Below are 23,302 nucleotides of genomic sequence, written 5' to 3'. Positions count from 1 at the left end.
CACAAGCCTTCCCATAACTTACTGCTGCCTCTCTAGCTTTTCATTCATTTCCTGTTCTGCAGAAAGAACAGAAGGGGCTCTGCCTGCCTCAGCTTGTGTAGTTACATGTGACATACTTTAGAGCAGGAGGTGCCTGCTCCACAGTTGATGGAAAATTTCAGTTGTGAAATGTAAGTGAACATACACAAAGAACAAAGGTACCATTTTAGACAAACTGGCACTTACAAAAATTACACTAAAGTCTCCCCTCTCATGGGCTCTAATGTCCCTATCATTGCTACTACAGCTGAACCCCTGACCTTTATCATAGGAAAGGCTTTAATACATACCAGGTCCAAACAGTAAAAGCATATGTGCAAGTGAATAGAAAGTGTGATATAGCGCATCTTTAACCTCAACCTTGAGCCAGACACAAGCTATGACTAGCATGCAGTGACAAATGTGAAATGACATAAAAACTCAACTATCACTTCCTTTTGTGTGTATAGGGTAGTACTTTAAAGTAACAGTTATGATACAGTAGTGCCCTCTTTATCAGAGTAGGGCAGTCACATCTTATGTTTTCAGAATCACTGATGTGACAGATCCATGCTCCTGGGGAATATGTCTGGTAGTTTTCAACAGGACTGTGATAAGGGTAAACAAAACAACCTAGATGCACTCTTGATCTCAAATGCTTCAGTTATAGCACATCAGCCCCAACCATTCTAAATAAAGATCACTGTAGTTTTGATTTGGTGTTGACTGAGTGAGCTAAACAGCTGGCATATAGAAGAACTCATGCAAGTACAGCTAATTGAGCTGCCAGCTGGGTTACGAAAAACCCAACCCAAGGATGGAGGGTTCCTATGTTTATTTAACTTGTACTAAACAATGTATTTGAAAGATTAGATACTAGAAATAGAATATTTTAACATGTCAAGGAAAACAAACATTGATAAAAAATGTTAAGTAACCAGATAAAGGGTAGTGCTCATCTGAAATACTACAGAGTCTGTGCATGCTTAACATTAACCAATATGAGCTGGGCCTTCCAAGTTGTCAGGAACTCAACCTAGTTCCTGACATCAGAGTTTCCTTTCAACAGTGCAGTCAAATTAATCCAGCGAGCCTAGTTTTACTACATCATATTTAGAATCCACTGATGCCAATTATTTATCCAAAAATGAGGAATAGGGGCAAGGGAGAGGCATCTTCACAATGCACAAGTCTGCCTGCAAGATTTGTCACGCGGGTATCTAACCATTAGGAAGGGGCCTGAGAAACCAACTCCTATAAGATGAAAGTCAGTGTTGGCAGCTCTGTCATCAGTCTGGATAAGATCTGAACTATTCATCTAGAAACAATATGCTTCCCCTCCTGCCTTCAATCACCTTCTGTGTTAAGGCAAATTAGTTTAACAGTAATATTTTATAGACTACCATAAATAAAATGCAGTCTGTAAATTTTAAGAACTCAACTTCCCCGTGACCGGCAGAAAGGCATCTGTGACTTTAAGTATTTGCCTCTGACCAATTTACACCACTTCTTAACCAGCAACAGTAAAGCAGAAAGAAAGGTTTTTTTCTTGAGCGGATTTTATTCTTCATGTCATTATATCATGTTTCTTAATTGTACAAAAATACCCAAAAGGGTGTGAGAATGACATAAAACTTAAAATCCAGGCTGCAACATAAATTAAATTTGAAATGCAATCATTGAGAATCATTTTGTTTTCCATGATGGGTTTATCCCACTTCGAAGTTTTAAACTTACTGGTGGTATCAGCTGCGGGTAAGAGCACTGCTACAGGGTATCCATGGTTAAAGGCTTTGACTTTTAATTTCCCATTACTGACATTTGACAAAGCTTTTAAGGTCTTCAAGGAATCTAATGTACTCCTGGTGCTCCAGTGCAGTGCTGAGCTCAATTAACTCATCAGCAAATGTGTTGTCCACTCCTCGGTCAGCCAAGAAATCCATTAAGTGGTCATACAAAGCCTGCAAGAAATTATTAAACAAAGGATTATTATAGATAAGCATTGCTTTTAAATGCCCTTTTGTATTTCATTTTCCACTCAGAAGAAGTGAATGTCTTTTCCCAAAATGGATAAAATCCGTTCCCTTCCTCACAGCAGGCCTGAGCTAGGAGCAAGATTTAAAGGAGACCTCTAATGGATGGATCACATTTATTTTCTACTAAACTGCACCCAACTAATACTGAGATGGTGTGATGACAATGTAAGCTAGTAAATCAAGTCTGTTGAAGACCATCTGCATCACCAAAAAGCCTTTTATCCCATCCAAGATTTTCTTTGTAATGCTGTGTATTTAAAGTTCGGACACAAGTTATTTTCAATACTGTCTAGCCAGCATGGTCAGAAGACTGGTACCAGAGGTACAGACCTGTTCAATTAAGATTCAGTTCCTTTCCAAATTATACATTGCATTTTTTCATATTCATGTATTTTTAGAGTTGCAAGTAGACTTGTGTGATAATTCCCCCCCAAAGAACACATTTTGTACTAAGCAGTAAATGCAAACCAGGGATGTAGAAGACCTTCCCCTTTGCCAAATCTGATTGTGTATGTTTTAAAAAAACCCAAACCTAACCATCAGCATCTCAACCTCTGGCATTATCAGTAGGACTGTTCCAACCAGAGAGTCACACTTCTTGATACAGGCCTGAGCCTGCAAAAGGACTTGCACATATGAACCCTTCCTCCAACATGGATTTCCAGTTAAATCACTGGCATTTAGAGGGCATCAGCAGGTGCCTGGTGAGGTTTTTGGTAAATACACAAAAATATGCATAATAAAATGTGCCAGTAACACACAGACAGAAGAACATGCATGAGTGTCTGCTAACTTTACCTTAAATCATCTGTCAATTTTTCACACAACTGGGATAATTTCACTAACAGATACTCAGTCCATTCTACAGATGAGCCTGCAGACCTCTCACTGACTTCAATTTATCTTAGGTACATAAATGGCCCCCATCACAGTAGTATCTGAGCACCTCATAGATCTATATTCATCTTCACAGCATCCCTACAAGGGATAGCAGTGTTGTTATCCCCATTTTACAGATAGGGAATTGAGGTACATAATTGCCTAAAGTCACACAGGAAGCCTGGGGCAGAAGTAGGGAATAGCAAGGACCCTAACCACTGGACTCTCCTTCTCAAAGAGAGCTCCTCACCAAGAAGCAATCCCAGGACAGGGTTCCTGGTGACTATATCAACATCTAGAGAGATAATCAAGTGGGATGAGTTGAGCTAAGCTCCAATGCAGTCTAGTGTGCTACGCGGGTTTTAGCTGCACCTACCCAGTCAAGAGAGTCTGTGCTGAGAGTGTAGTTGGTGTCCTTCCAGTCTGATTCTCCAGTGGGCTGAAAGCTGACCTCCCGAATTGAGAAAATGTCACTCTCCTCCTCTTCCCCATGTCCAATCTGACACAAGAAATGAGATCTGTGAGGAAGAACTGCCCAAACTGGAGAGCACCTTCAGCCATTACGTTCTGGATCAGGAACGTTATTCAGATGGTAAAAGCTATGGAGCCTAACACCATATGACTGACACATGGTAAAGCTGTGTACACTTGCAGTTTTTGCTTATTAACATACTTAGGAGTCCCTAGTTCGCCTCTTGCTGTGTACATGTGGTAAGGACACTTGCACAAAGACACACAATTTGCCATAACGGATCAATCCACCATTATTTGTTGCCCATTATCCTGTCTCTGACCAGTGGCCAGTACCAGTTGCTTCAGAGGAAAATGTACAAAATCTTCTAATAGACAATTCTAGAATATCCCAAGAAGAAGATTCCTCCTAAATGTTGTCAACTAGAGTCTGGCTTATACTATGAAGCATTAAGGATTTTATTAAGTTTTTTTTTTTTTTTTTTTAAAGTCAAATGCAACTGCAATGTTCTCAGCAGAAGAAATGTCTAACTTATTTTGGAATTCTACTACTCTTGGTCTCAATGACACCTAGTGACAATGGATTCCACAAGTCAATTATGCATTGTGTAGAAATATATTTCCTTTTATAAGTTTTGAATTGCTGTCTTTCAAGTTACGGTACACTGCAAAAGATTGCTGCTCACTTCCTTCTGCCTACTTTGTTCAGCAGAAGCTATTAGAACAGAGGAAAGCAAGCAGCTATACTTAGGGAAGTGAGATCTGGATATACAGAGTGGAGTGGAACTTCCCAGCTCTGCAAACACTTAAAACCTTTTATTGTGTCGCACTGAACAAGATGGTAATAGGACTGTGTATAGATTATGGAAGATGATATATGTTGTACAGCAAAATCTTGCCTGATCAGACGAGGAATAAGATGATGGCAAAATCATGCCACAGTCAAGAGGATAATGTGTACAGAATCAGAGTGCATTGTCCCTCTCAACACATAATTACCAGTGGTTCACTTCCTCCAAATCATGATACCTACCTCATCCTCAGGATAGTGGCAGTCAAGCACAAGAGTCTGTTTGGGATCATCTTTTGTTACTTCTACAACAAAGTTAGGAGTCGATGTAAGTTCAGGCTATGAAAAGTAAGAAGAACATCACATTAGCATTGGACTCCACCTATGCTAGGTAACTACTTTCTACACGAAGACCAGTGGGAAAAGCAGGTAGTGCATAAGCCAACTGCTACAAACCTCAAACTGGTTTGTTTTTAAGACACTACAGAGATTCCTTGAATATGTCCAATATCGGTGTTCACAGCAAAGCAAGTTTTTACCTCAAAACCATCACATCACTCACTTTAAAAGTGGTAAGTGATACTATTTACTAACTACTGTAATACCGGCTGATTAAATCCCACCATCACCATAAATATAGATGACCTTATAAAAGATCAAGGCGTGTGTGAATATATTTATGGATTGAGATTTTTTTTTAACTGTACTTCATCACAGCAAGTTGCAAAGGTAGCCATAAGTTCAAACATCTGAGTCCCTTCATCTTAGCTACAAAGGATCCTCTTGTATGGGCACATTTTAGGCCTACCAGGTGTCTTTCTTCCTTTGATATGGCAATGAGAGGGTAGTTAAATGGTAGACCAGGCAAAAGCCTAATGTCCTGCTCTACTACAGTGTACTTATTGAAAGGGTACATAAAGGCTGTACATTTACCTCCTGTTCATCAGCTTTCTGTCCTTCTTGTGGCTCTTCATCAAATGTTGGTGGAATGCTGTTGTTAATGTTGAATGTAACTGTAATCCTTCAACACAACATAACAAGAGGATGAGATTAAATACCAGATAAAAGCCACACTAGTTGAACAACTGATACGGCTCTATTCCTGCTCACAAAGTTTCAGGTGCTTATTCTATCTGTGATGTCAATAACGGGGCCTGAAGTACATTATGTGCTTCACTGAATTTCCCCTGGACTTCGTATGGTGTGCTACTCTTAAGGATAAATTTTAAGATAAGACCACTGCACAAAGTTTAAACCCCATAAATTCCCTGTATTTATGAACGAATGTATTCTCAGTTTACTAGGTTAAAATCTTGTTTCCTGTTCCCCCCTAGAGTGAAATGGTGCCATGAATCCTGAGAAGACACAGGGCAAGCGACAATGGCAGAGTATACCACATTGCTCTACAGGATGGAAAAATAAAGTGACTTCAAAGCTTTTGTAATCTCCACTTGGCCTGGATGACAGCACAAAGTGACACTGGGAAGCAGTACTAAGTTAATAGCTTTTCATTAACACAACATCTATCATGGACAAGACGTGCTTACCCTGCTTCACTGGAATTTAAACTAAGTCCTTATGTTCACTGACAAGATCAAATATCAGCTCTGCGAAAAAACCCATCTCACGCTTACCTCTCACCAGCTATTTTCCGCAACAATTTGGCTTCAGTGCCATGCACTTCTAGCTCCCACCCTCCAGACATCTTGGGCAGGGATTTATGTTTCTGGATCTTCTTCTCCTCTTTAATTTCATCTATCAGAAACTCTGCAAATGCTTTGTCCCCTGGGAGGAATAAAAAGAGATGAAAATATTAAAACACCTGGGTTAGAGAAATATTGTTCCCTACTGGCTAGAAGAGAAAACGAAGTTAGGCCTCCAGGATTCTATTTCTAGTTTAGTCACTGACTTGACCAAATAACGTCTGTGTACCTCAGTTTATCCTGGTATAAAATGGTGATGGTGGGGAGGTAATACCACATACCTTATACTAAGGTTACAAGGCCTACTAGTTCATAAAAGAGTTTATAATGTTCAGCTGAAAAGCACTATACTGAAGAGGGCAAAGAATTAAAGTGTGTGCAGAGTGATGACGTGTAAGAGCTCGTAATTTGCCAAAGGGGCTGAAGTTCTGTACAAAGAGTTAAATAACAAGTCTTTACTAAAATACATTAAAAGCTGTTCTTTCAATACATACAAGTATTGATACAGGTACAATACACGAGGAAAAAAGCACCTAAATTATTAATGAAGTGAGCACAAGAACTTGGATGGAATCACTGGAGTCTTAAGCAGGGTTCCTAGTGACTACAATGGACCTCAGGCATCAGAATCTGCCCTACAGGGCCTAAGTGTGAAGTCAGAGGGTAATAATCCCAATGTACCTCCATGACTGAGACTTGATTACAATACAGATAAATACCTGTTTTACCATCCACCCAAGGAGCTCACACTGCTTTGCAAACATTATGTTTCATAAACCCCTTCCATAAGGCAGGTGAATTATCCTTATTTCACCACTGGGTTTGCTGAAGTTAACGCGGGGGAAGGGGGTTGGGGAGGGAGAAGAGACACAGGACTGACACATAACAGAAAAAAGTTAAGTTTCAGAGTAGCAGCCATATTAGTCTGTATTCGCAAAAAGAAAAGGAGTACTTGTGGCACCTTAGAGACGAACCAATTTATTTGAGCATAAGCTTTCGTGAGCTACAGCTCACTTCATCGGATGCATTCAGTGGAAAATACAGTGGGGAGATTTATATACATAGAGAACATGAAACAATGGGTGTTACCATACACACTGTAAGGAGAGTGATCACTTAAGGTGAGCTATTACCAGGAAGGGGGGGGGGGAGCCTTTTGTAGTGATAATCCAGGTGGGCCATTTCCAGCAGTTGACAAGAACGTCTGAGGAACAGTTGGGGGGGGGGGGGTGTGGAATAAACATAGGGAAATAGTTTTACTTTGTGTAATGACCCATCCACTCCCAGTCTCTATTCAAGCCTAAGTTAATTGCATCGTTTGCAAATTAATTCCAATTCAGCAGTCTCTCCTTGGAGTCTGTTTTTGAGAAAAGTTAAGTGACTTGCCAAGGTCACACATTTTGCCAGTGACAAAGACAGGACCAGAGTCCCACAGACCCAACTCCCAGTTCTGCTAGAGTGTACATAAATCTCCCCACTGTATTTTCCACTGAATGCGTCCGATGCAGTGGGCTGTAGCTCCCGATGGTTCGTCTCTGAGGTGCCCCAAGCCCTCCTGTTCTTTCTGCTAGAGTCAGACATCTGCCACCCACCCCCACCCCGCACCTGGATGCCCAGGAGACTCTGGGCCTAGGGACTGCTGGGATGCGGAGGACGCAGGAGCCCCGGGACACGGTCGCGCCCCGAGGGCCCATACCGGCTCTCAGCTGCGCAGTGCGGCCGAGCGAGAGCCCAGGAGGAAAGCGCAGGCCGCCGCCGCCAGGCAGGGAACATCCCGGACACACACGGGGGCCGCTCACGGCGGCGGATCTTCCGAGGGAGGGAGCCCGGGCCCTCCGCCGCCCCGGGCCGCAGCTCGGTAGCGGAGCGTCCGCCGGGGCGTGTGACCTGCGCACTGACCGCCCAGGCCAGGCAGGACCCGGCGGGACGGGCCCGCCCCGGGCCTAGGAAACCCCGCTCTTCTCCCAGGGCCCCCCGCCCCGCGGCCCGCCCTTACCCTCGGTGTGGAGGCCGCCGCAGCCGCAGGACACGCCGGCGGGAGGGGCCCGCTGGGGCCGCAGGAGGCCGGGCCGCTGGGTCCCGGCGGCGTCCCCGCGGAGCAGCCAGAGGCTGCGGGTGAAGGGGCGGGCGTCGCAGAGCAGGGCCGCGGGCCGCCGCAGCAGCGGGGCGGGCGGGAGGCGCGGCGGCGGCGGCAGCGGGCGGAGGGCGGCGGCGGCGGCGGCGCGGAGGGCCCGGGCCAGCAGCATCCTGCCGGGAGCGCGAGGCCGAGTGAGGCGGCGGCACGTGCGGGAGCAGAGGACAGGCGCCGGCCCCTCCCCCGGAAGGGCAAGACGTCATCACCCGGAAGCGTTTCTCCCCCCTTTGGGGGGGGCGGGTAGGCCTCGGCGCCGCGTGCGCACGGCCTGGGGGCGGGTCCCGGGGCAGCCGCCGCCGCCCCCGCCGCCAACCCCTCGGCCTGGGTGGGGCTGGAGCGCCCCTGAGCCCCGCGTGCGAGGCGCTGTACAAATGGAGCCAAGAGTCCCCGCCCCGCGGCTCCATTTAAGAGCGTGTGGCCGGCTGGAGTGGGCCCACGCGCTACCTAGGGCGAACCTCTGCCTGAAAGGCTTCCGGCAGCCGCTCGCTCAGCTGCGCCCTGGGGTTCCCAACTGTGGCTGGGCCTGTTCCTGGAGGTTTCATCACATGACATAATCTTCCCTAAACGATTAACCCCACAGCGTCCATGGAGAGCCAGAGGCCCAGGAAAGCAGTGGACGCATCCTAATCCCATCCCCTTGTCTCCATTTCGGCCTTTGCTCACACAGGTAGCCGCTGAGCTTGGTTCCCACCGCCGCTGTACCCTAGGGGTGTGAAGGCTGAGCCCCAGGAATTCTTTCTTCCTGCAAAAAGCCAACACCCGATTTCAGCACAAAGCAAGTGTAGGCTGCAGGAGAGAGTAACCGTAGCCACAGTTTTCAAAAGTGACTAGCGATTGTGGATGCCAATTTGAGATACCTTCAAGTATAGGCAAAAAGAAAAGGAGGATTTGTGGCACCTTAGAGACTAACAAATTTATCTGAGCATAAGCTGCCGTGAGCTACAGCTGTAGCTGTCTCACTGAGCTCTAGCTCACGAGACCTTATGCTCAAATAAATTTTAGTCTCTAAGGTGCCACAAGTCCTCCTTTTTGCAGATACAAACTAACATGGCTGCTACTCTGAAACCTTCAAGTATAGATGGTCAAGGTCCACATTTCTTGGTCAAAGTCCAGACTCCAGAGAAAATAATGAAGATAAATAAAAAGATGTAAGGGTCCACTTAAAAGCATCTGGCAGGCTGGATTTGGCCCACGGTCTACCTATTGAGTATCTCTGCCTTAAAGGCTTCAGGCAGTTGAACAGCCACTGAAAATTACAACCCTTTAATGCACTTCAAGCTGGTCACCTACAATCATGACTCTTCAACTTTTCCTTCATTTTTGCAAGTCCCCTTAAATTTATTTGAAAATAGAAATAAGGCAAAAAATAACCTAGTTCTAATATACTAATATTAATTTTAAAAGAAGGACTGACCAGGGGACATACACCCTGGCATAACACGCTGACTTTTTGTATGTTAGTGATGTTACCCTCTAATGACCAGCTCTCAAAAAAAAAAAAAAAAAAAAAAAAAAAAAAAAAAGCTCCAGGATGGATGGGAGTTTAGCCATCTCTTTATTATGGGAAAGTCAAATGTACAAATTAGTTATTTCTGAATGGATCTCCCATCCCCCACCCAATCCCCAAACATATTGTTAATAGGCTGTCCAAATAAAGTGTGCTTTTATTCCACTTTCCCCTACAGATGCAGAGTTTCTGTATAAACACAGGAATAATTATATACAGTGCTTGATAATTCCCTGCGGTTTGTACGAGTTACAACAACTGAAGTAGCAGCATACTGTTGAAATGCCATCCAGAATTGCAGCTGGTCATACATAGAAAGGTGGCAACTTTGCCCCCAGCCCCTCAGCATGTTTCTTACCAGCAAGAATACAGTGAGAGGCACAACCAAGGGATACATTTATACATTTTCTCTAGACCCCTGTAAAAATTCAGTATCACCCTGTCTGGAAATAGATTGATAAACTTCACTATTCCTGGAAGCAGAGGGGAAGATATTCTAGGCATACTGTGTAAATGGAGTGCACCTATTTACAGTAATGCTGCTCTTAGGAACCAGTGATTTGCAGATATTTCGGAGTGTAATTCAGGTTTTAAAGAGAGGTATTTGTCATAGATTTCACTGGTGAGGACCAAGGTAGTCAGAATAATAGTAGCCTGGCGAGAAGGCATATTGCAACATACTGTGTAATTGTGAAGAATTTAACCAGAAAAAAAAAGTTCAAGATAGAAAGCATAACTTCTCCCTGTAGATCACACAGTGAAGTCAACAGCTTATCTGTTCACAAGTTTAATGGGTTTTCCAATATGATTCTATCCCTGAGCAGCACCATTAAAACATTTAAAATAAAAAGTAAAATTGATGTTTGAAAAATACAAGAGTAGACTACACCATTTTAGTCAAACTGGGATATCCCAGAGCAGCTCATGTTAACTAATCACATTCATTAATAAAAGTTTCCCATCTTCCCCTTTTAGAAATCTAATCTGTTTTAATTCATCTCATCCTAAAACTGAACAACTCAAACTGTGCAAAGAGATTTCTGCTGAAACTAGAAGTTGCTCTCCCAGAGAAATTATTTTAGAAGTACTCATAAGGATATAATTTAAAAAATTCTTACAACTTTTCTAAGTCCCCATTCAGTCATAATAGAACAGTCCATTCCACTCATTCAAGACATTACTGGGCAAGTAATATTTGGACAATCAAGTAATTAGACTGGCTGAACCTGCCTTAGTCCCTGTATAAAACACAGGATTAAAAAATAAGATTGGTTCTTATTGCCATTTTCCTTCAGTGTAGAATCTGGCCACTAGATGCTATGATGCTGGATGAAGCCCAAAATACCGAAGACAGATGTAGCATCCTAATCAATGTTGACATGCTACAAATATCTAATGAAGGACAAAAATAATCAAGAAAAGCAGAAAAATACTGGTGTAAAACTGTAATGGGGGAAATAAATATCTGATGATTAAAGAGCTTTTGAAGGAAGTCTGACTGCAAATAACATCTTCATATTTTTTTTCTGGAAAGTTTACCACAAAATAACCAGATGAGCTATTGCGAAGGATAAGACTTATTGTGATCTGCTATCTCCAAGCAGCGAACTTGGAAGTTTTAACGTGGCCAAGGAAGGAAGGATGAACAAAAGGTGTGTGGGGACAGGCATGGTGGAGGGCAATTTCTCTGCTGCCAGAGTTCTGGGTTCAGTCTGGAACAAAGTCTTTGTTTCTGCTTTGAAATCTTTGGCTGCCATAACAAAGAAAATCTCTTCAGGCAAAGACTGGCACAAAAATTTCAGATGGCAATATACAGAAGTTAACAGTCCAAATTCAACCCCCCACACTCACGCACATACTGAGGAATAATAATGTCTCAATAGCAAAGCAGAGGAAAACACTGTACTCAGAAGACAGCTGGTTATAAAGTCAAGTGGCATTTGGAGAGAGGAGATGCATAATAGACCATTGCCAAACTCAACATCAGTTAACAGTCTGATTGGCTTCCTAAGTAAGAAGCAAAGATTTCTTTAAAGATCTGTGCTTTGTGGGAATGCTGAAAAGCAAGTATGGAAGATATTGATGATTCGTTAGACCGTCTGCCATGTAAAGAGCCTGGGATCTTTATACTTAACTTCTTTCACCATCTCAGTTGTAAATATCTGTTTTACCATGTGCGGTTTTATGACTCTTCTATGGATTACACAGTTATAAATTGCTTGAAAAATATAACGAGCCATGCCTGCCCAAGCAAGACTTAGATTTCACGATAGCTCGTTGCCAAGTAGCAGAAACATCCAACTCATAGGGGAAATGTTACCCAACTTCTTTAACAATACATACTACCTATAAGAGCTCTGCAGTAGCTGATCCTCTCCTTAGATTTAACTATTGGCACTTTGGTGTGGCCATATGGGGGCAGCCGCAGAAGTGTTTTACTTGCATGGCACCCAGTTCGTTACATAGCTACATGAAAACGAACTGGATGATGGAGACTAATTTTGTTTAAAAAGACACAGCTAGGCTGGTGATGCAGCAATGAGAAACTAACAAAGCATTTGAAAGACATGCCGGCAGTCTCTCTGCTAGCAGACCATATGGGTTACTGATCATCCTCTCTTAGTGGCACTTCACCTCTATCAGCCCCGCAAGGTTTGTCTAACAAACAGGCACAGGTGATGAAGAGCTGTCTATTCAGATAACTCTGTACTGGCTTTCAGATGGGTCAAACAAGGTGGTGAAAGTGACATCAGGCAGAAAGATGTCCGATGAGGTAAAATACATTAGCACCTCCCTCCGAAAAATGTACATTTAAAAAAGGTATTTTTGTCCTGTTAATATAATTATACATAGAGATTTAAAACTTTCTGACGATAAAACCTGCGAAGGATACAAGGGCAATTGTCAAAAAATCCCAGGTCTGCTCAGAAGAGTCCCCTTGGGGCTCTCATTGCTTCATACACAACCCCATTATACCTCTGTTTTAAAAATTGGAATCCAAAACCATCACCCCCACCCCCAAATATATACATATATATATTCACAAACATACTATATACATGTATAATGTTCCCCTTTTATCTCTTAACTGTCATAAAAGATGATTGTTCTAAGCCAGTGCAGCAACAGTGCATGAGGTATGGCTCTTGCAGAGAAGCCATTTCCTGTACAGTCCTACCGGATTGGCGAGGCAAAGCTCTACTGTTCCTGTACATTCGTTACAAAAATCTGATCCCGTGACCCTAGGAATCCCCCACAGTTAGCTCCGTGGCACCAAGGGTGGGTCAGTTCTTGGCTGCTCTTAGCTTCCTGCGGAAGTAGTCGGGTGCAGCATCACACAGCCAATCTGCATCCACCACGCACAAGTCCCTCATGTAGCACTTGTTGGTGTGAAGCAGCTCGTTGTACGTTACGCAGGCTGGCTTGCAGTGGAAGAGGACTGAGGAGGGATGGATTGCCACCAGCTGGTGGGAGTCTACGGTGGCATAGGTGCCATCCGGCTGCAACTCTGCAGTGTTCATGAAGAGGCTGTGAGCCAGGCAGCGGCGGATATTCCTCGTGTCCGATCGGGAGGACTCAATCGGTAATGATAGCTGGTTAGTAACGAGAGAGAGAGCGAGAGAGATGGCAATCCCTTGTGTGTTGTGCCCTGCAGCTCAGGATCAGATACCCTACTAACCTCACACTTGGTAAGGCAATTCACATCTTTTCATGTATTTATACCAGCTCCTGTATTTTCCACTCCATGCATCTGATGAAGTGGGTTCTAGCCCACGAAAGCTTATGCCCAAATAAATTTGTTAGTCTCTAAGGTGCCACAAAGACTCCTCGTTGTTCCTACTAACATTAAATCTCATAAAACAAGCCTGGAAGAGTCTCACGGTGGGAGTGAGACTGGAATCAGGTGGCTTCTAGCGCAACACAAAAGCCCACATCACCTATCGCTTTCTGGCATCCCTTCCGATAACTGTGCGTGCACACATTTGAAAAGCAAATATGGTACGACCAAAAGCTCAAAAGGAATGGGAATTCCAATTCAAGCTTGGACAGCTGCCGTTGTGAGTTTGCAGGACGCTGCCCAGAGATGGGTCCAAGCTGCCCGTTAGACGAGTTAGTTTCAGTACTACCATATTCAAACCGGGAACTGAAGGCACAGTGTTTCCCTCTGCTAGGATCTGGTAAAAGGAAGCCATTCGGGGGTAGAGGGGAGTAAAACAATGACAAGACAACTGAAGAATTTTACAGCACCTAGTTACCTTTAGGCAAATGTCCCTGAGCTGAGCTCTGACGTCTGACACCAGCGTCATGTTCCTGTTGTTCACAAAGTTCTCTTTGCACCATTCCTGCAGGAGAGCAAGTGGAAGCTAGAACAATTCACTTCTTTATCAAGGATGTTAGGGACATTGTCTTTGGATAAGATGTAAAACAGGATCCCTAAATCACATACCCATTCAAAAGAGCGCTGCTACCCTTCTGGCCTGATTCACAATATGGATAGTAACACTTGACCTAACTACAATTCCCTCCTACAGTTCCAATTAGACACAGCATTCCTCACCCACTGTCCTAAATTGTTCTGTGGGTTTGCCATGTGCCATGAAACAGCTTCTGCGCTTCTTCCCCAGAGATGGTGAAAGTGATTCCTAGAAGCATCCAGTTTGTAAATCACACTGGGAGCCCTGAGGAGGAAAGGCACACTACTACGCTGCTACTCTACGTATTTAGATATCAGACTGGAGAGTTTTGATTTGTGGATTAAATCCAAATCCCACTTACAAAACTTGCAGAAAGGCCCGATCTCTTTGTCATGAGTTCTGAAATGCTGAAGAGCATTGCCAGGCATTTCCTGGTGATAGGCTGAAACACAATCCTACCCAACTGGAACAATACAAGGAGGAAAGATGACCTCGAGGTTAAGGTGCTAGCTTGGGACTCGAAGGATGGGTTCAGTTCCCAGCTCTGCTGCAGAGTTCCTGTGTGACCTTCATGAAGTCACTTATTCAGCCTGTAAAAGGAGGTTAGCTCTTTCCCATCTCACAGAAGCATAGTGAGAATAAATACATTGATTAGGAGGCACTCAGATGCAAAGCGAAATGCAGATACATGGAGAGAGGTCAGATCCCAATGGACGAATTATTGTACCATCTCCAGAAGCTGGTGTGCCGCAAGCCCCACCTACCTTATTGCCGCTGACATTTTTAAAGGCTCTGTATACGTTGAGCAGGGTGAGGTGATCCCCCTCACTGGAAATGAACTTTTTGCGGACAGACTGCACTTCATCCCGCCGGGATGGGGGGTTGTAGAGGATGCTGTCCACCGAGAGCAGGGACACAATGGTCAGGATCTCCTCCGTGCAGTGGAACTTGGGGGACATGAGGATAGTCTGCAAAGCACAGAGAAAGAGCTGCTTTCAAGGGTTTCACCAGCTAGAAAGCTGGCAGATTTCAACAGCACAGTAATCTTGGTGAGTAATGTAAACTTTAGAAGATACCTTCTCTGTGTTAAACTAACTCCTGGCTCAATGGGATCAGACATAAAAGACAGGGGAACTCTGGTTTATTCTTAAAATCACAGAAGACAGAGGGAAGAGACACACTAGGGGACACAGCTTGTCCATCCTCATGCCAATGCAGTATCATGGAGGCACTGGCAATAATGATCATTAAGGATTATTCTTTAAGTCGTCCTCATCTGAATGAGCTAAACTACTCACAAACCTTGAATTACACACTTCTGCTACTTAGGCACACAGATATACACATACATGCACACTACTGGGGACAGCTGATTATTTTAAGGAAGTTTCAACATAACGTGCTCATCCGTATGAAATCTGTAAGCAAGACAAAGGCAGCTCTTTTGGAACCTTTGGTTTCAACTCTAACTTGCCTCATTAAAATCAACTAGTGCTAGAGGAAAGGAGGGGTACAAATGTCATACCTATCAACAAGAGGCACTAAAGGTGAACTCCAAACCAGTGAGCCTCACTTCAGTACCAGAGGAAATGGCTGAAGTAAACAGGATTATAAAGCATCCACTAGATGAGCAGAATATGACAGGGACAAACGAGTACAGTTTCTCTAAAGGAAAACTGTGCCTCTCTAGTCTACTAGGACTTTCAGCGCATGCAAGGCTGCAGCTACTCAGGGCCAAGTTCCACATCTACCGGATAGCAGCAGCGCTCACGGACATTAATAGGAGCTGCTGGTCAGCAAAAACTGCAGAATCAGTGCCCCCATCAGGCACTCATTCTCCTCACATGTTACTCCTCAGGGGCATTCTGCGCCAAATAATTACAAATTCTGCAAAATTCTGAAAACTGTATTTGTCAAAAAAATGTGGAAGCTCCAGCATGGAAGCAGAGGCCGCTGGCTGCACAGAGGTGGGAGATCGCTGTGCAGCTCCCCCACAGGGCACAGACTCAGCAGTGAGGCTGCACCCAACCCCAGAAACACCCCAGGGCCCTGTCCCTCCATGCCAGGGGCGAGCAAGCAGGCTCAGCAAGGCAGGATCCACGTGTGGAGAGGCTTAGTGTGGGGGGTCCAGGTGTGGGTTGAGAGGGCTCTGTATGGGGCAATCTGGGTACGAGCGGCTCAGTGGGGGATCCAGGTGTGGGGTGGAGCTTGATGCACAGGGGCTTGTTGTGGGGTTCTGGATGCAACAATAATGGGACTCTGTTAGGGGGTCCAGGTGAAGGTGGTTGGGACTCAGCAGGGCGGGTCTGGGTATGGGGTGGATAGAGCTTGGCAGTGGGGTCTGTGTGTGGGAAGCTCAGTGGGGGGGAGGGGTCCAGATGCTGGGGATCCAGGTGCAGGTGGCTCGTTGGGGTGATCTAGGTAAAGGGGGAGTGGGGCTCGTCGAGCGGGGTTTGGGTGCGGGGAGGTGAGGCTCAGCAGGAGGGTCTGGGAATGAGGAGGTTTGGATGCACGTGAGTTGGGCAGATGGGGGAGTAGCTCCCTGTACAGGGATCCCTCCCCCTGCAGTTGAGGAGCGATGGGTGCAAGAAGCGCAAGTGGGGGGCAGGGGGGAGCAGTTACACAGCTTCCTACAGCCAGGGGAGAAATCTGAGAGTGAGTCTGACATGGCCCTGGATGCCAGGCAGGGGAAGAGAAAGTCCTGTCCTCCCCAGCCCAGCCGGGACTAGCAACTGAGCCCGGCACAGGGTAGGAGCCACCAGCCGGTTCTTCCCCAGGCCCACCCTCCGCCCCACAGTGATTTACTTTGCCGCCGGCTGCCTTGGGCACCCAAAACATGCTGCTGGGGAGAATCACATGACCACTCTTGTGGCTTCCCTTTGCTTTCCCGTCAGAAAGTCATTTTTCTGCGGAGAAGCAAAGAAATTTGCGGGGGACATAAATTCTGCGCATTGGCAGTAGCACAGAATTCCCCCAGGAGTAACGTGTATTGTTAGGGATGTATCATGGTAACAGCACCTGTATGTACTTTGTCATTCCACCTCATGTGGAAATCCTACATGGAATCAGGAGGTAAATGTGGGATATTCAGTCAAAACAAACCTCTTAACTCATTATCAAATCCAAAGAAAGTCGTTTAAGGAGCTTGAGAATAAGAGACTGATAACTATGGAAAAATATATCCAGATAAAAATAAAAAGCTTATTGCCTATCATTTGTACTTTAGAGAATTTGGGCTCCAGAGGAAATGCTGCCATCTTCCTTCCCAGTGGAGTCAGAGTAACCTGATCCTCCTTCCGGTCCACAGCCCCCAGCAGATCCAGTTGCTCAATGGCTGCCTGAATGGCATCTATCAAGACAGAATGGTACAGCCAGTTGGTTTCATTGTTGGCAATATCAGCAGAGGTGAGGAGGACTCAGAGGCAGTGTCTCCGGGTCAGAATGAAGGACAACGCTGTGCCTGTTATGATTAAACTGCTCGAACCTCCGGGGCTGTACACCAGGCACATTCCAGTGACATAACACTCACAAATTATATTTTAAATAGAAGCAAAGCCAAGGTTGCCATGCCACGCCCCTGCAGGCTGCTCTCCTTCTCTAGAAGCCTCCCCCCAAGATTTCTTCAGATTCTTTGCACCTCCAGCCTACTTTTATCCCATGCTGCTCCTCACTCTGTTGAGAAGTTGAATTCCCCAGCTCCTGCCACCAGTACACCTGCTTTCACAGCCACGGTCACACCACGGTCAGTGAGCACTTAAGGGAATCCGGTCCACCCAGATGGCAGAAGATTTCGATTAGTTCACTTGTCAGCTAGCCCCATCGGGGGAGGTTGCAACAATACAGGAAGTGTTACGCTCCTTATGGTACAGACTCCCCCCCGCTCTCCATTATCGGTTCAGCCAAAAATTTTATTTTCAGACAAATTCTCAGTGACCTGTTACCCATTCCTTCCAATGCTGCCTTCACACCCACTTACCTGGGGATGGTTTCGACATAAAATCGAAGGTGAGAACGTTGGGAATTCTCAGAGCCAGGAGCTGTAGCATCACACTGGCCAGATTACACCTGCAAAGGGAGAGAAAAAAAAAAATAAGAACAACCTCAATCACCTGCCTCCGTTGAGGCGAGTCAGGCAGACCTGCCTGACTAACACCTCTGAAATCCTGCACACTGAGGAAGACCAGCCCAAGAGTGGCCTCCACTCTCCCCTGGCCTCAGCACTCCTGCAGAGTGGCTACTTCTTCCAGCAGCACCTCCAGTCACACAGCAGAGATGAGGAACGAGCAGCAACAGCAGCAGAGGGACCTTTACACACTCATTTTTGTCAGGAATGGGGAGAAGCATAATAAGGGAAAGGAGTATAATACAAAGGGTGGAGATCAAAGAGCAATGACCAAGGTGGAAGCTGGATGCTCCCCAGAACCTCACCCTCAGCTGATGGTATTTGGCACAGAACTTCTTGGATTCTGAGATCCCGCTGGAGCCCTCTCTCTGAGGGCTGGGCAAGGACACAACGGGTAAACCCGTCGCTTCAGCTATCCCTTGTAGCCTCATTAGCCTGCTGCCAGTTATGTCACGTGAGATGGGACAGTACAAACTTAAAAGGGATGGGGAAAAAAAGCTATGAGTCCAGACTGATGGAGGAGGGGGAATAAAATACCCTGTTCTTCTTGTTTCTGACACTTTCCTCCTGGTAATGGGGCTGCTGGTGGAGATAGAGCAAAAGCCTGAGCTCTGACAGCTCCAGGCCCCTTTCCCCCCCAGGGCCCCAAAACACACCCAACCTGTGAAAACGGAATTAACCACAACAGGAAGCCAGGAGAGACACAGTTCTGTCCCAGGCTCTGAATGCCCTTCCTCAGCCAAGGCTGTTCATGGGGCTCCATATCCATTCACAGTGCTCACAGGCCTGCCTTCAGAGTCACAGATTCCAGCTATGTAACAAGGTCTGGCTAAGGGAGGGCAAGGCTGTGTGTTAGGGGAAGTGGATTCTGTTCTCACCTCTGTATCTCAGGTATCGTCATTTTATCAAACTTCTGAAACTCATCCTCTGTGTAGAGCCGGTAACAGATTCCACTATCCTCTCGTCCCGCTCGCCCTGTTCGCTGCCATGCCTGGGCCTTTGACACCCGTTGCACAGCCAACACCTCCAGTCCACTCTCTGGGAAAGGAAAAGAGTCCACATTAGTGAATATTCACACATGCGGGGCTTTGGAAATGCAGCTAGTGCAAATTCACACAGTGGCTGAGTACTGATCCTGGGGGAAGAAAGAGAGCACCACCGACTGAAACAATACCACTTAAAGGCAGTCTCCCATCAAAACACTAACCAGGCCTATTCTTGCTTAGCATACAAGACCTGAAGACAGCTACATGGTGCTGCATCCACTTGGTGACATTTCACAGCTCCAGGGGTATGTTTACACTGCACATAGACATCCACCGCTGGCCTATACCAACTGACTCGGGCTAAGAGGCTATTTAGGGTGTAGATGTTCTGGCTCAGGCTGCAGCCTGAACTCTGGGACCCTTCCACGTTACCCAGACATTTACACTGCAATAAACAGCCCAGCAGCCTGAGTCAGCTGTCAGGGGCCAGCCACCGGTTTTTAACTGTGGTGTAGACATACCCCGGGAGGCCCGGTAGAATTCCACACTTAGCTGACTCTCCCCACAAATGGATAGCCCTGTATACACCTTATCCCAGGATCAGATGAGCACTGGGGAAGAAAGCACATTCAGCTGACGGGAAGAGCACAAACACACACACACAAAACGCCTGAAATTTGATGTGTTAGAGAGTGGGGCAGAGGGGTATTTTAAATCAGCTGCTGCCAGGGTTTAGTGCCTCAACGTACTTATCAAGAATTAAAAATTATTTCCATATCACTCATCTCAACTCCTCACCAGGGCTGAACTTCTTTGCTTTAACCATGCCTGTGTCCACAACGTATTTTATTCCTGCAATGGTGATGGAGGTTTCTGCAATGTTGGTTGAAAGGATCACTTTGCGATAGCCCTAGGAGGAAGAGCAAACAAAAGAATACCATCTAGCTCTTATCTAATGCTTTGCAGCAGCACATCTCAAAGAGCTTTACAAAGGAGGTCAGTATCATTATCCCCATTTTACAGATGGGGAAACAGAGGCAGCAGTGACTTTGCCCAAGGTCACCCAGCAGGCCAGTGACAGAGTCAGGAATAGAATTCACGATCTCCCAAGTGCCAGTCCAGGGCTGTATCCAGTAGGGCACACTTGCAGGAGACCCAGCTCCCACTTTCCCACCTCAGTGTCCCAAGATTCACACATCCATATTGATGTGCTTTGACTTGGTTACACGTTAGACTACTGTGTCAGTATGACCAGCTTGTATGGCGAAATTAAAACTCTAGCTACTGGGCAGATTTCTAAAAGAAAGGAACGTTGCAATCAAAAACAATTAGTCAAATCAAATACAAGACCCCCAAAAGGCTGTTTGCAGTGTAGCCTTTAAACCTTTTTAGTTTTGCTTCTGGTGCAAGGCATGAGATTAGGACGACCTGAGTTCCTATTTATCCACTGACTAGGAACACCACAGGCTGAAGCAATGTAAGTTCCTCTGTGCACATACACACAGCGCTGCCAAGTCTGCTACGCCCTCGAGATTAATCTTCTTGGAATTTCAGTATGACCTGGAGACTGCCCAGTGAGGCTGGCCACCTGGAATGGTGCTTTCTGTGACGAGGCTCTTAGTCCACAAGGATCCTTACAGAGCACATTCCAAAAGCTCTGCATCTCATTACCAAGCCTTTGGGCCCTCATTCCGCTACCTTTTCTGTATCCAGGGCAATTATTCCTCTACTGGTGCTAATGTTGAGGAGAGACTCATAGAGGTGACACCCCACGTATCGCACTGAAAACATGTACCCTCCTGTCTCCAGGCAGTAGTCAGCCATGGTTATAAATGAGGATTGCTTTTAACCCACGAGACGTGCAGCCCTTCCTGTGCACCTGTGCAGGGAAACAGACAGTGATGTGGATGCATCAGCTCCCCCAGGTGTCCCCCAGCCTGGTTTACCTTTGGTGCGGCCTGAAAGACTCGGAGCTGCTGCGAGTATGGCAGCGAAGCATAGAGGGGCATCACCACCATCTGGGGGCAGCCATCGGGAAGGTGCTTGGCGATGTCTCGGCAAGTTTTGGTCATCGCTTCGATCTCTTCCTGACCAGTTAGAAACACTAGGATGTCCTGAGAAGAAGGTGCTTCCTTGGGGGTTGGGGAATTAGAAACGAGTGTAAGCTAGTGGGGGGAAGAAGACTCAAGCAGAAATAAAACAGCAGTTATCAGTGGCAGCAAATCTTCTGAGCTCTCCTAGCAACAGCAGAAGAGATGGAGCAGCTGGGGAGCAAAGCTGAATGTGTGCATACGGAGCAAGGTGCTGAGCACCCCCAGCTCCCACTGGATTCACTGAGCCGGAAGGGGGCTCAGCACTTTGTAGGACTCAGTTTGTCACCAAGATGGGGAAAAAAAAAAAACCCTAGAGAAACAGATGTTTCTACTTTATTCAGCAACTTTCCAGTACAGCTGGCCAGAAATCACATGAAAACCCGAAGAAGAACAGTTAGGAAAGCGAGGCTGCATATTTTCCTTAGCAGTCTCCTTTCATCTCCAGACTAGAGTTCAATTCCTACAAACACAGCAACAATAAGTATTTTCATAGCGGCAGAGCCAGGACATCACTGGTTTATTTAACAGCTTTCCACCAATCACTCTCCTTAAAAGCCACTGAATACATACAGCTCCAAAAGCACCATGTCACTGTGTGCTCCAATGCAGAGGAGACACGCTGGATATATTTCCAAAGACGGGCACCACAGGCACCTCCTTCAAAAACTCAGGACTAACCATTTGGCAGTTTCTCGTTGAAACACTTAGTGCTAGTCATAAAGTATTGATGAGCTTTTAATTCATTAGATTTCCATTTTCTCTATAGTTTATCTTAGCAACTACATTAGGGAGGCGATCTTAATGGTAATCGAAGATTGGCATTTTTTCATTTTGGTGCTCTTTGTGGATTCCACAATTCTGTAAGTAATGGGGTGCAAATAAATTATTCCCTAGAGTGCAATATTTTCAGTAATGGGAGCCCTCATCTAACTCAGTCACACCATTAGCATCATCTACCCGAGAAGCAGATTTTAAGAATATAGGGCCAGCTGTCCCACAGTGAAGTACGAAAGCTAGAGATGAGAATGTAACAGCATACAGAACAATCTCAGAGTTTTACTAACGATACAAGCTGCAATTTCAGGCCATGGGATATTTGAGATCATGAATCTAGCCAAAGTCTTACATTAATTTAGCTCATTCAGACTTCAGGGGTGACACTAAAAGAATCCTCAATGCTTGTAGCATGACAGGGAAACTAACACTTGGATCTGAACAGGCAGAACGGTAACAGATGAAATATCCATCGCATCGCAGGAGCAATGCTTGCTCCCAACACACCCATGGTACCTGATGGATTTGGAAGACCGACACCAGAGCTGCTTGGAGGTAATCACTCTGAGGCTGTTTGGTGTAAAAGATCTGGATTGGATGTTGCCGACCTTCTAGATAGAGGACTGGGGCTCCGTTGAAGTACTGAGAGAACTGGTCTACATCCATAGTAGCTGACATGATCACCACCTACAAAATGGGAGCAAGGCAGGTGCTATCAATGGGACTCAAGTGTGAGACGTTTGCCAACAGGCCTACAAAACCCAGCCTCCTTAGACTGCTAGGATGAACACCCAAACCAGCAAAAGGTTAGAAAGGCATTTAGTGCAGAAGAGAGCTACGTTTTTTTCTTCCGGGCCTTCATGTCTACAGCCATCCACTCCCACTATGTGACACCCCACCATGTGTTATACACATATCGCCCCATACGCTACAGAGTGAGTGGAGAAGTGAGCTGAAAGGTTTCCAGACATTTACTAAAAACAACTATGCCCGGTTAGAACATTCAGACTTAAGAGATGGCTTTCAAGAAAGGGAATGTGTCCAAGCTAGAAAAGTCAAACATGCCGAGGACCCCACCCTTAGGGTGGGTCTTCACAGCACAGTTAGCTTGTGTGTTACTCCAAACTCAACTCCTGTCCACACACAAAAAAATCTCTAGCTCGCATTAAGTGATGCTTTAAACTAGCTGGTGGGGGTGGGCTGACGCTCGAGTGCTGTTGAAGCTGCAGCTAGTAATGCAGTGGGGATGCAGCAGCTGGAAGCAGAACACAGCAGCAGCAAATCCAATTACTCTGTTGCTAACCAAATCACTCTGCGTCACTCCAGTGTTCTTCTGAAGTTACTGGAGCTAGGCTCTCTCTAGTGCACTAACT

General features: G+C 45.7%; 2 protein-coding genes across 5 annotated transcripts in view; both read right to left on the bottom strand.

The window, feature by feature from the left end:
* Nucleotides 1-838: 838 nt before the first annotated feature.
* Nucleotides 839-8,188, bottom strand: C1QBP (complement C1q binding protein). Its single transcript, XM_084651356.1, has 6 exons — nucleotides 7,894-8,188; nucleotides 5,829-5,979; nucleotides 5,128-5,215; nucleotides 4,438-4,533; nucleotides 3,310-3,432; nucleotides 839-1,979 (listed from the first exon to the last, which is right to left on the bottom strand). Exons 1-6 carry the CDS (start codon nucleotides 8,141-8,143, stop codon nucleotides 1,830-1,832), a joined length of 858 nt encoding a protein of 285 aa, XP_084507482.1. The 5' UTR covers nucleotides 8,144-8,188; the 3' UTR covers nucleotides 839-1,829.
* A 1,368-nt stretch (nucleotides 8,189-9,556) lies between these two features.
* Nucleotides 9,557-23,302, bottom strand: part of DHX33 (DEAH-box helicase 33) — a 28,647-nt gene continuing 14,901 nt past the window's right edge. For all 4 annotated transcript variants that reach the window (XM_084650700.1, XM_084650701.1, XM_084650699.1 and 1 more), the window contains 9 exons: nucleotides 22,446-22,616; nucleotides 21,009-21,194; nucleotides 19,861-19,972; nucleotides 18,955-19,114; nucleotides 17,930-18,018; nucleotides 17,175-17,302; nucleotides 14,718-14,921; nucleotides 13,795-13,881; nucleotides 9,557-13,131 (listed from right to left, as the gene is read on the bottom strand). In XM_084650700.1, the coding sequence (XP_084506826.1) occupies nucleotides 12,823-13,131; nucleotides 13,795-13,881; nucleotides 14,718-14,921; nucleotides 17,175-17,302; nucleotides 17,930-18,018; nucleotides 18,955-19,114; nucleotides 19,861-19,972; nucleotides 21,009-21,194; nucleotides 22,446-22,616 (1,446 nt within the window). In that variant the 3' untranslated portion in view covers nucleotides 9,557-12,822. The remainder of the gene's footprint in view (nucleotides 13,132-13,794; nucleotides 13,882-14,717; nucleotides 14,922-17,174; nucleotides 17,303-17,929; nucleotides 18,019-18,954; nucleotides 19,115-19,860; nucleotides 19,973-21,008; nucleotides 21,195-22,445; nucleotides 22,617-23,302) is intronic.

This window comes from Lepidochelys olivacea (genome assembly GCF_965140295.1).
Source record: "Lepidochelys olivacea isolate rLepOli2 genome assembly, chromosome: 17".
In the NCBI taxonomy this organism is placed as follows: domain Eukaryota; kingdom Metazoa; phylum Chordata; order Testudines; family Cheloniidae; genus Lepidochelys; species Lepidochelys olivacea.
Note: the sequence above shows the minus strand (reverse complement) of the source record. Positions and strands in the feature narration are given on the sequence as shown.

Bases quoted from the DNA above. Each gene is read 5' to 3' on its own strand.
- C1QBP (XM_084651356.1), bottom strand. From the start codon at position 8,143: ATGCTGCTGGCCCGGGCCCTCCGCGCCGCCGCCGCCGCCGCCCTCCGC. The intron at 4,534-5,127 runs GTAAATGTACAG...TACTTTTCATAG, and splicing joins AGAAAGCTGATGAACAGGAG to CCTGAACTTACATCGACTCC. The intron at 3,433-4,437 runs GTAGGTATCATG...TTCTTGTGTCAG, and splicing joins GCCACTATCCTGAGGATGAG to ATTGGACATGGGGAAGAGGA.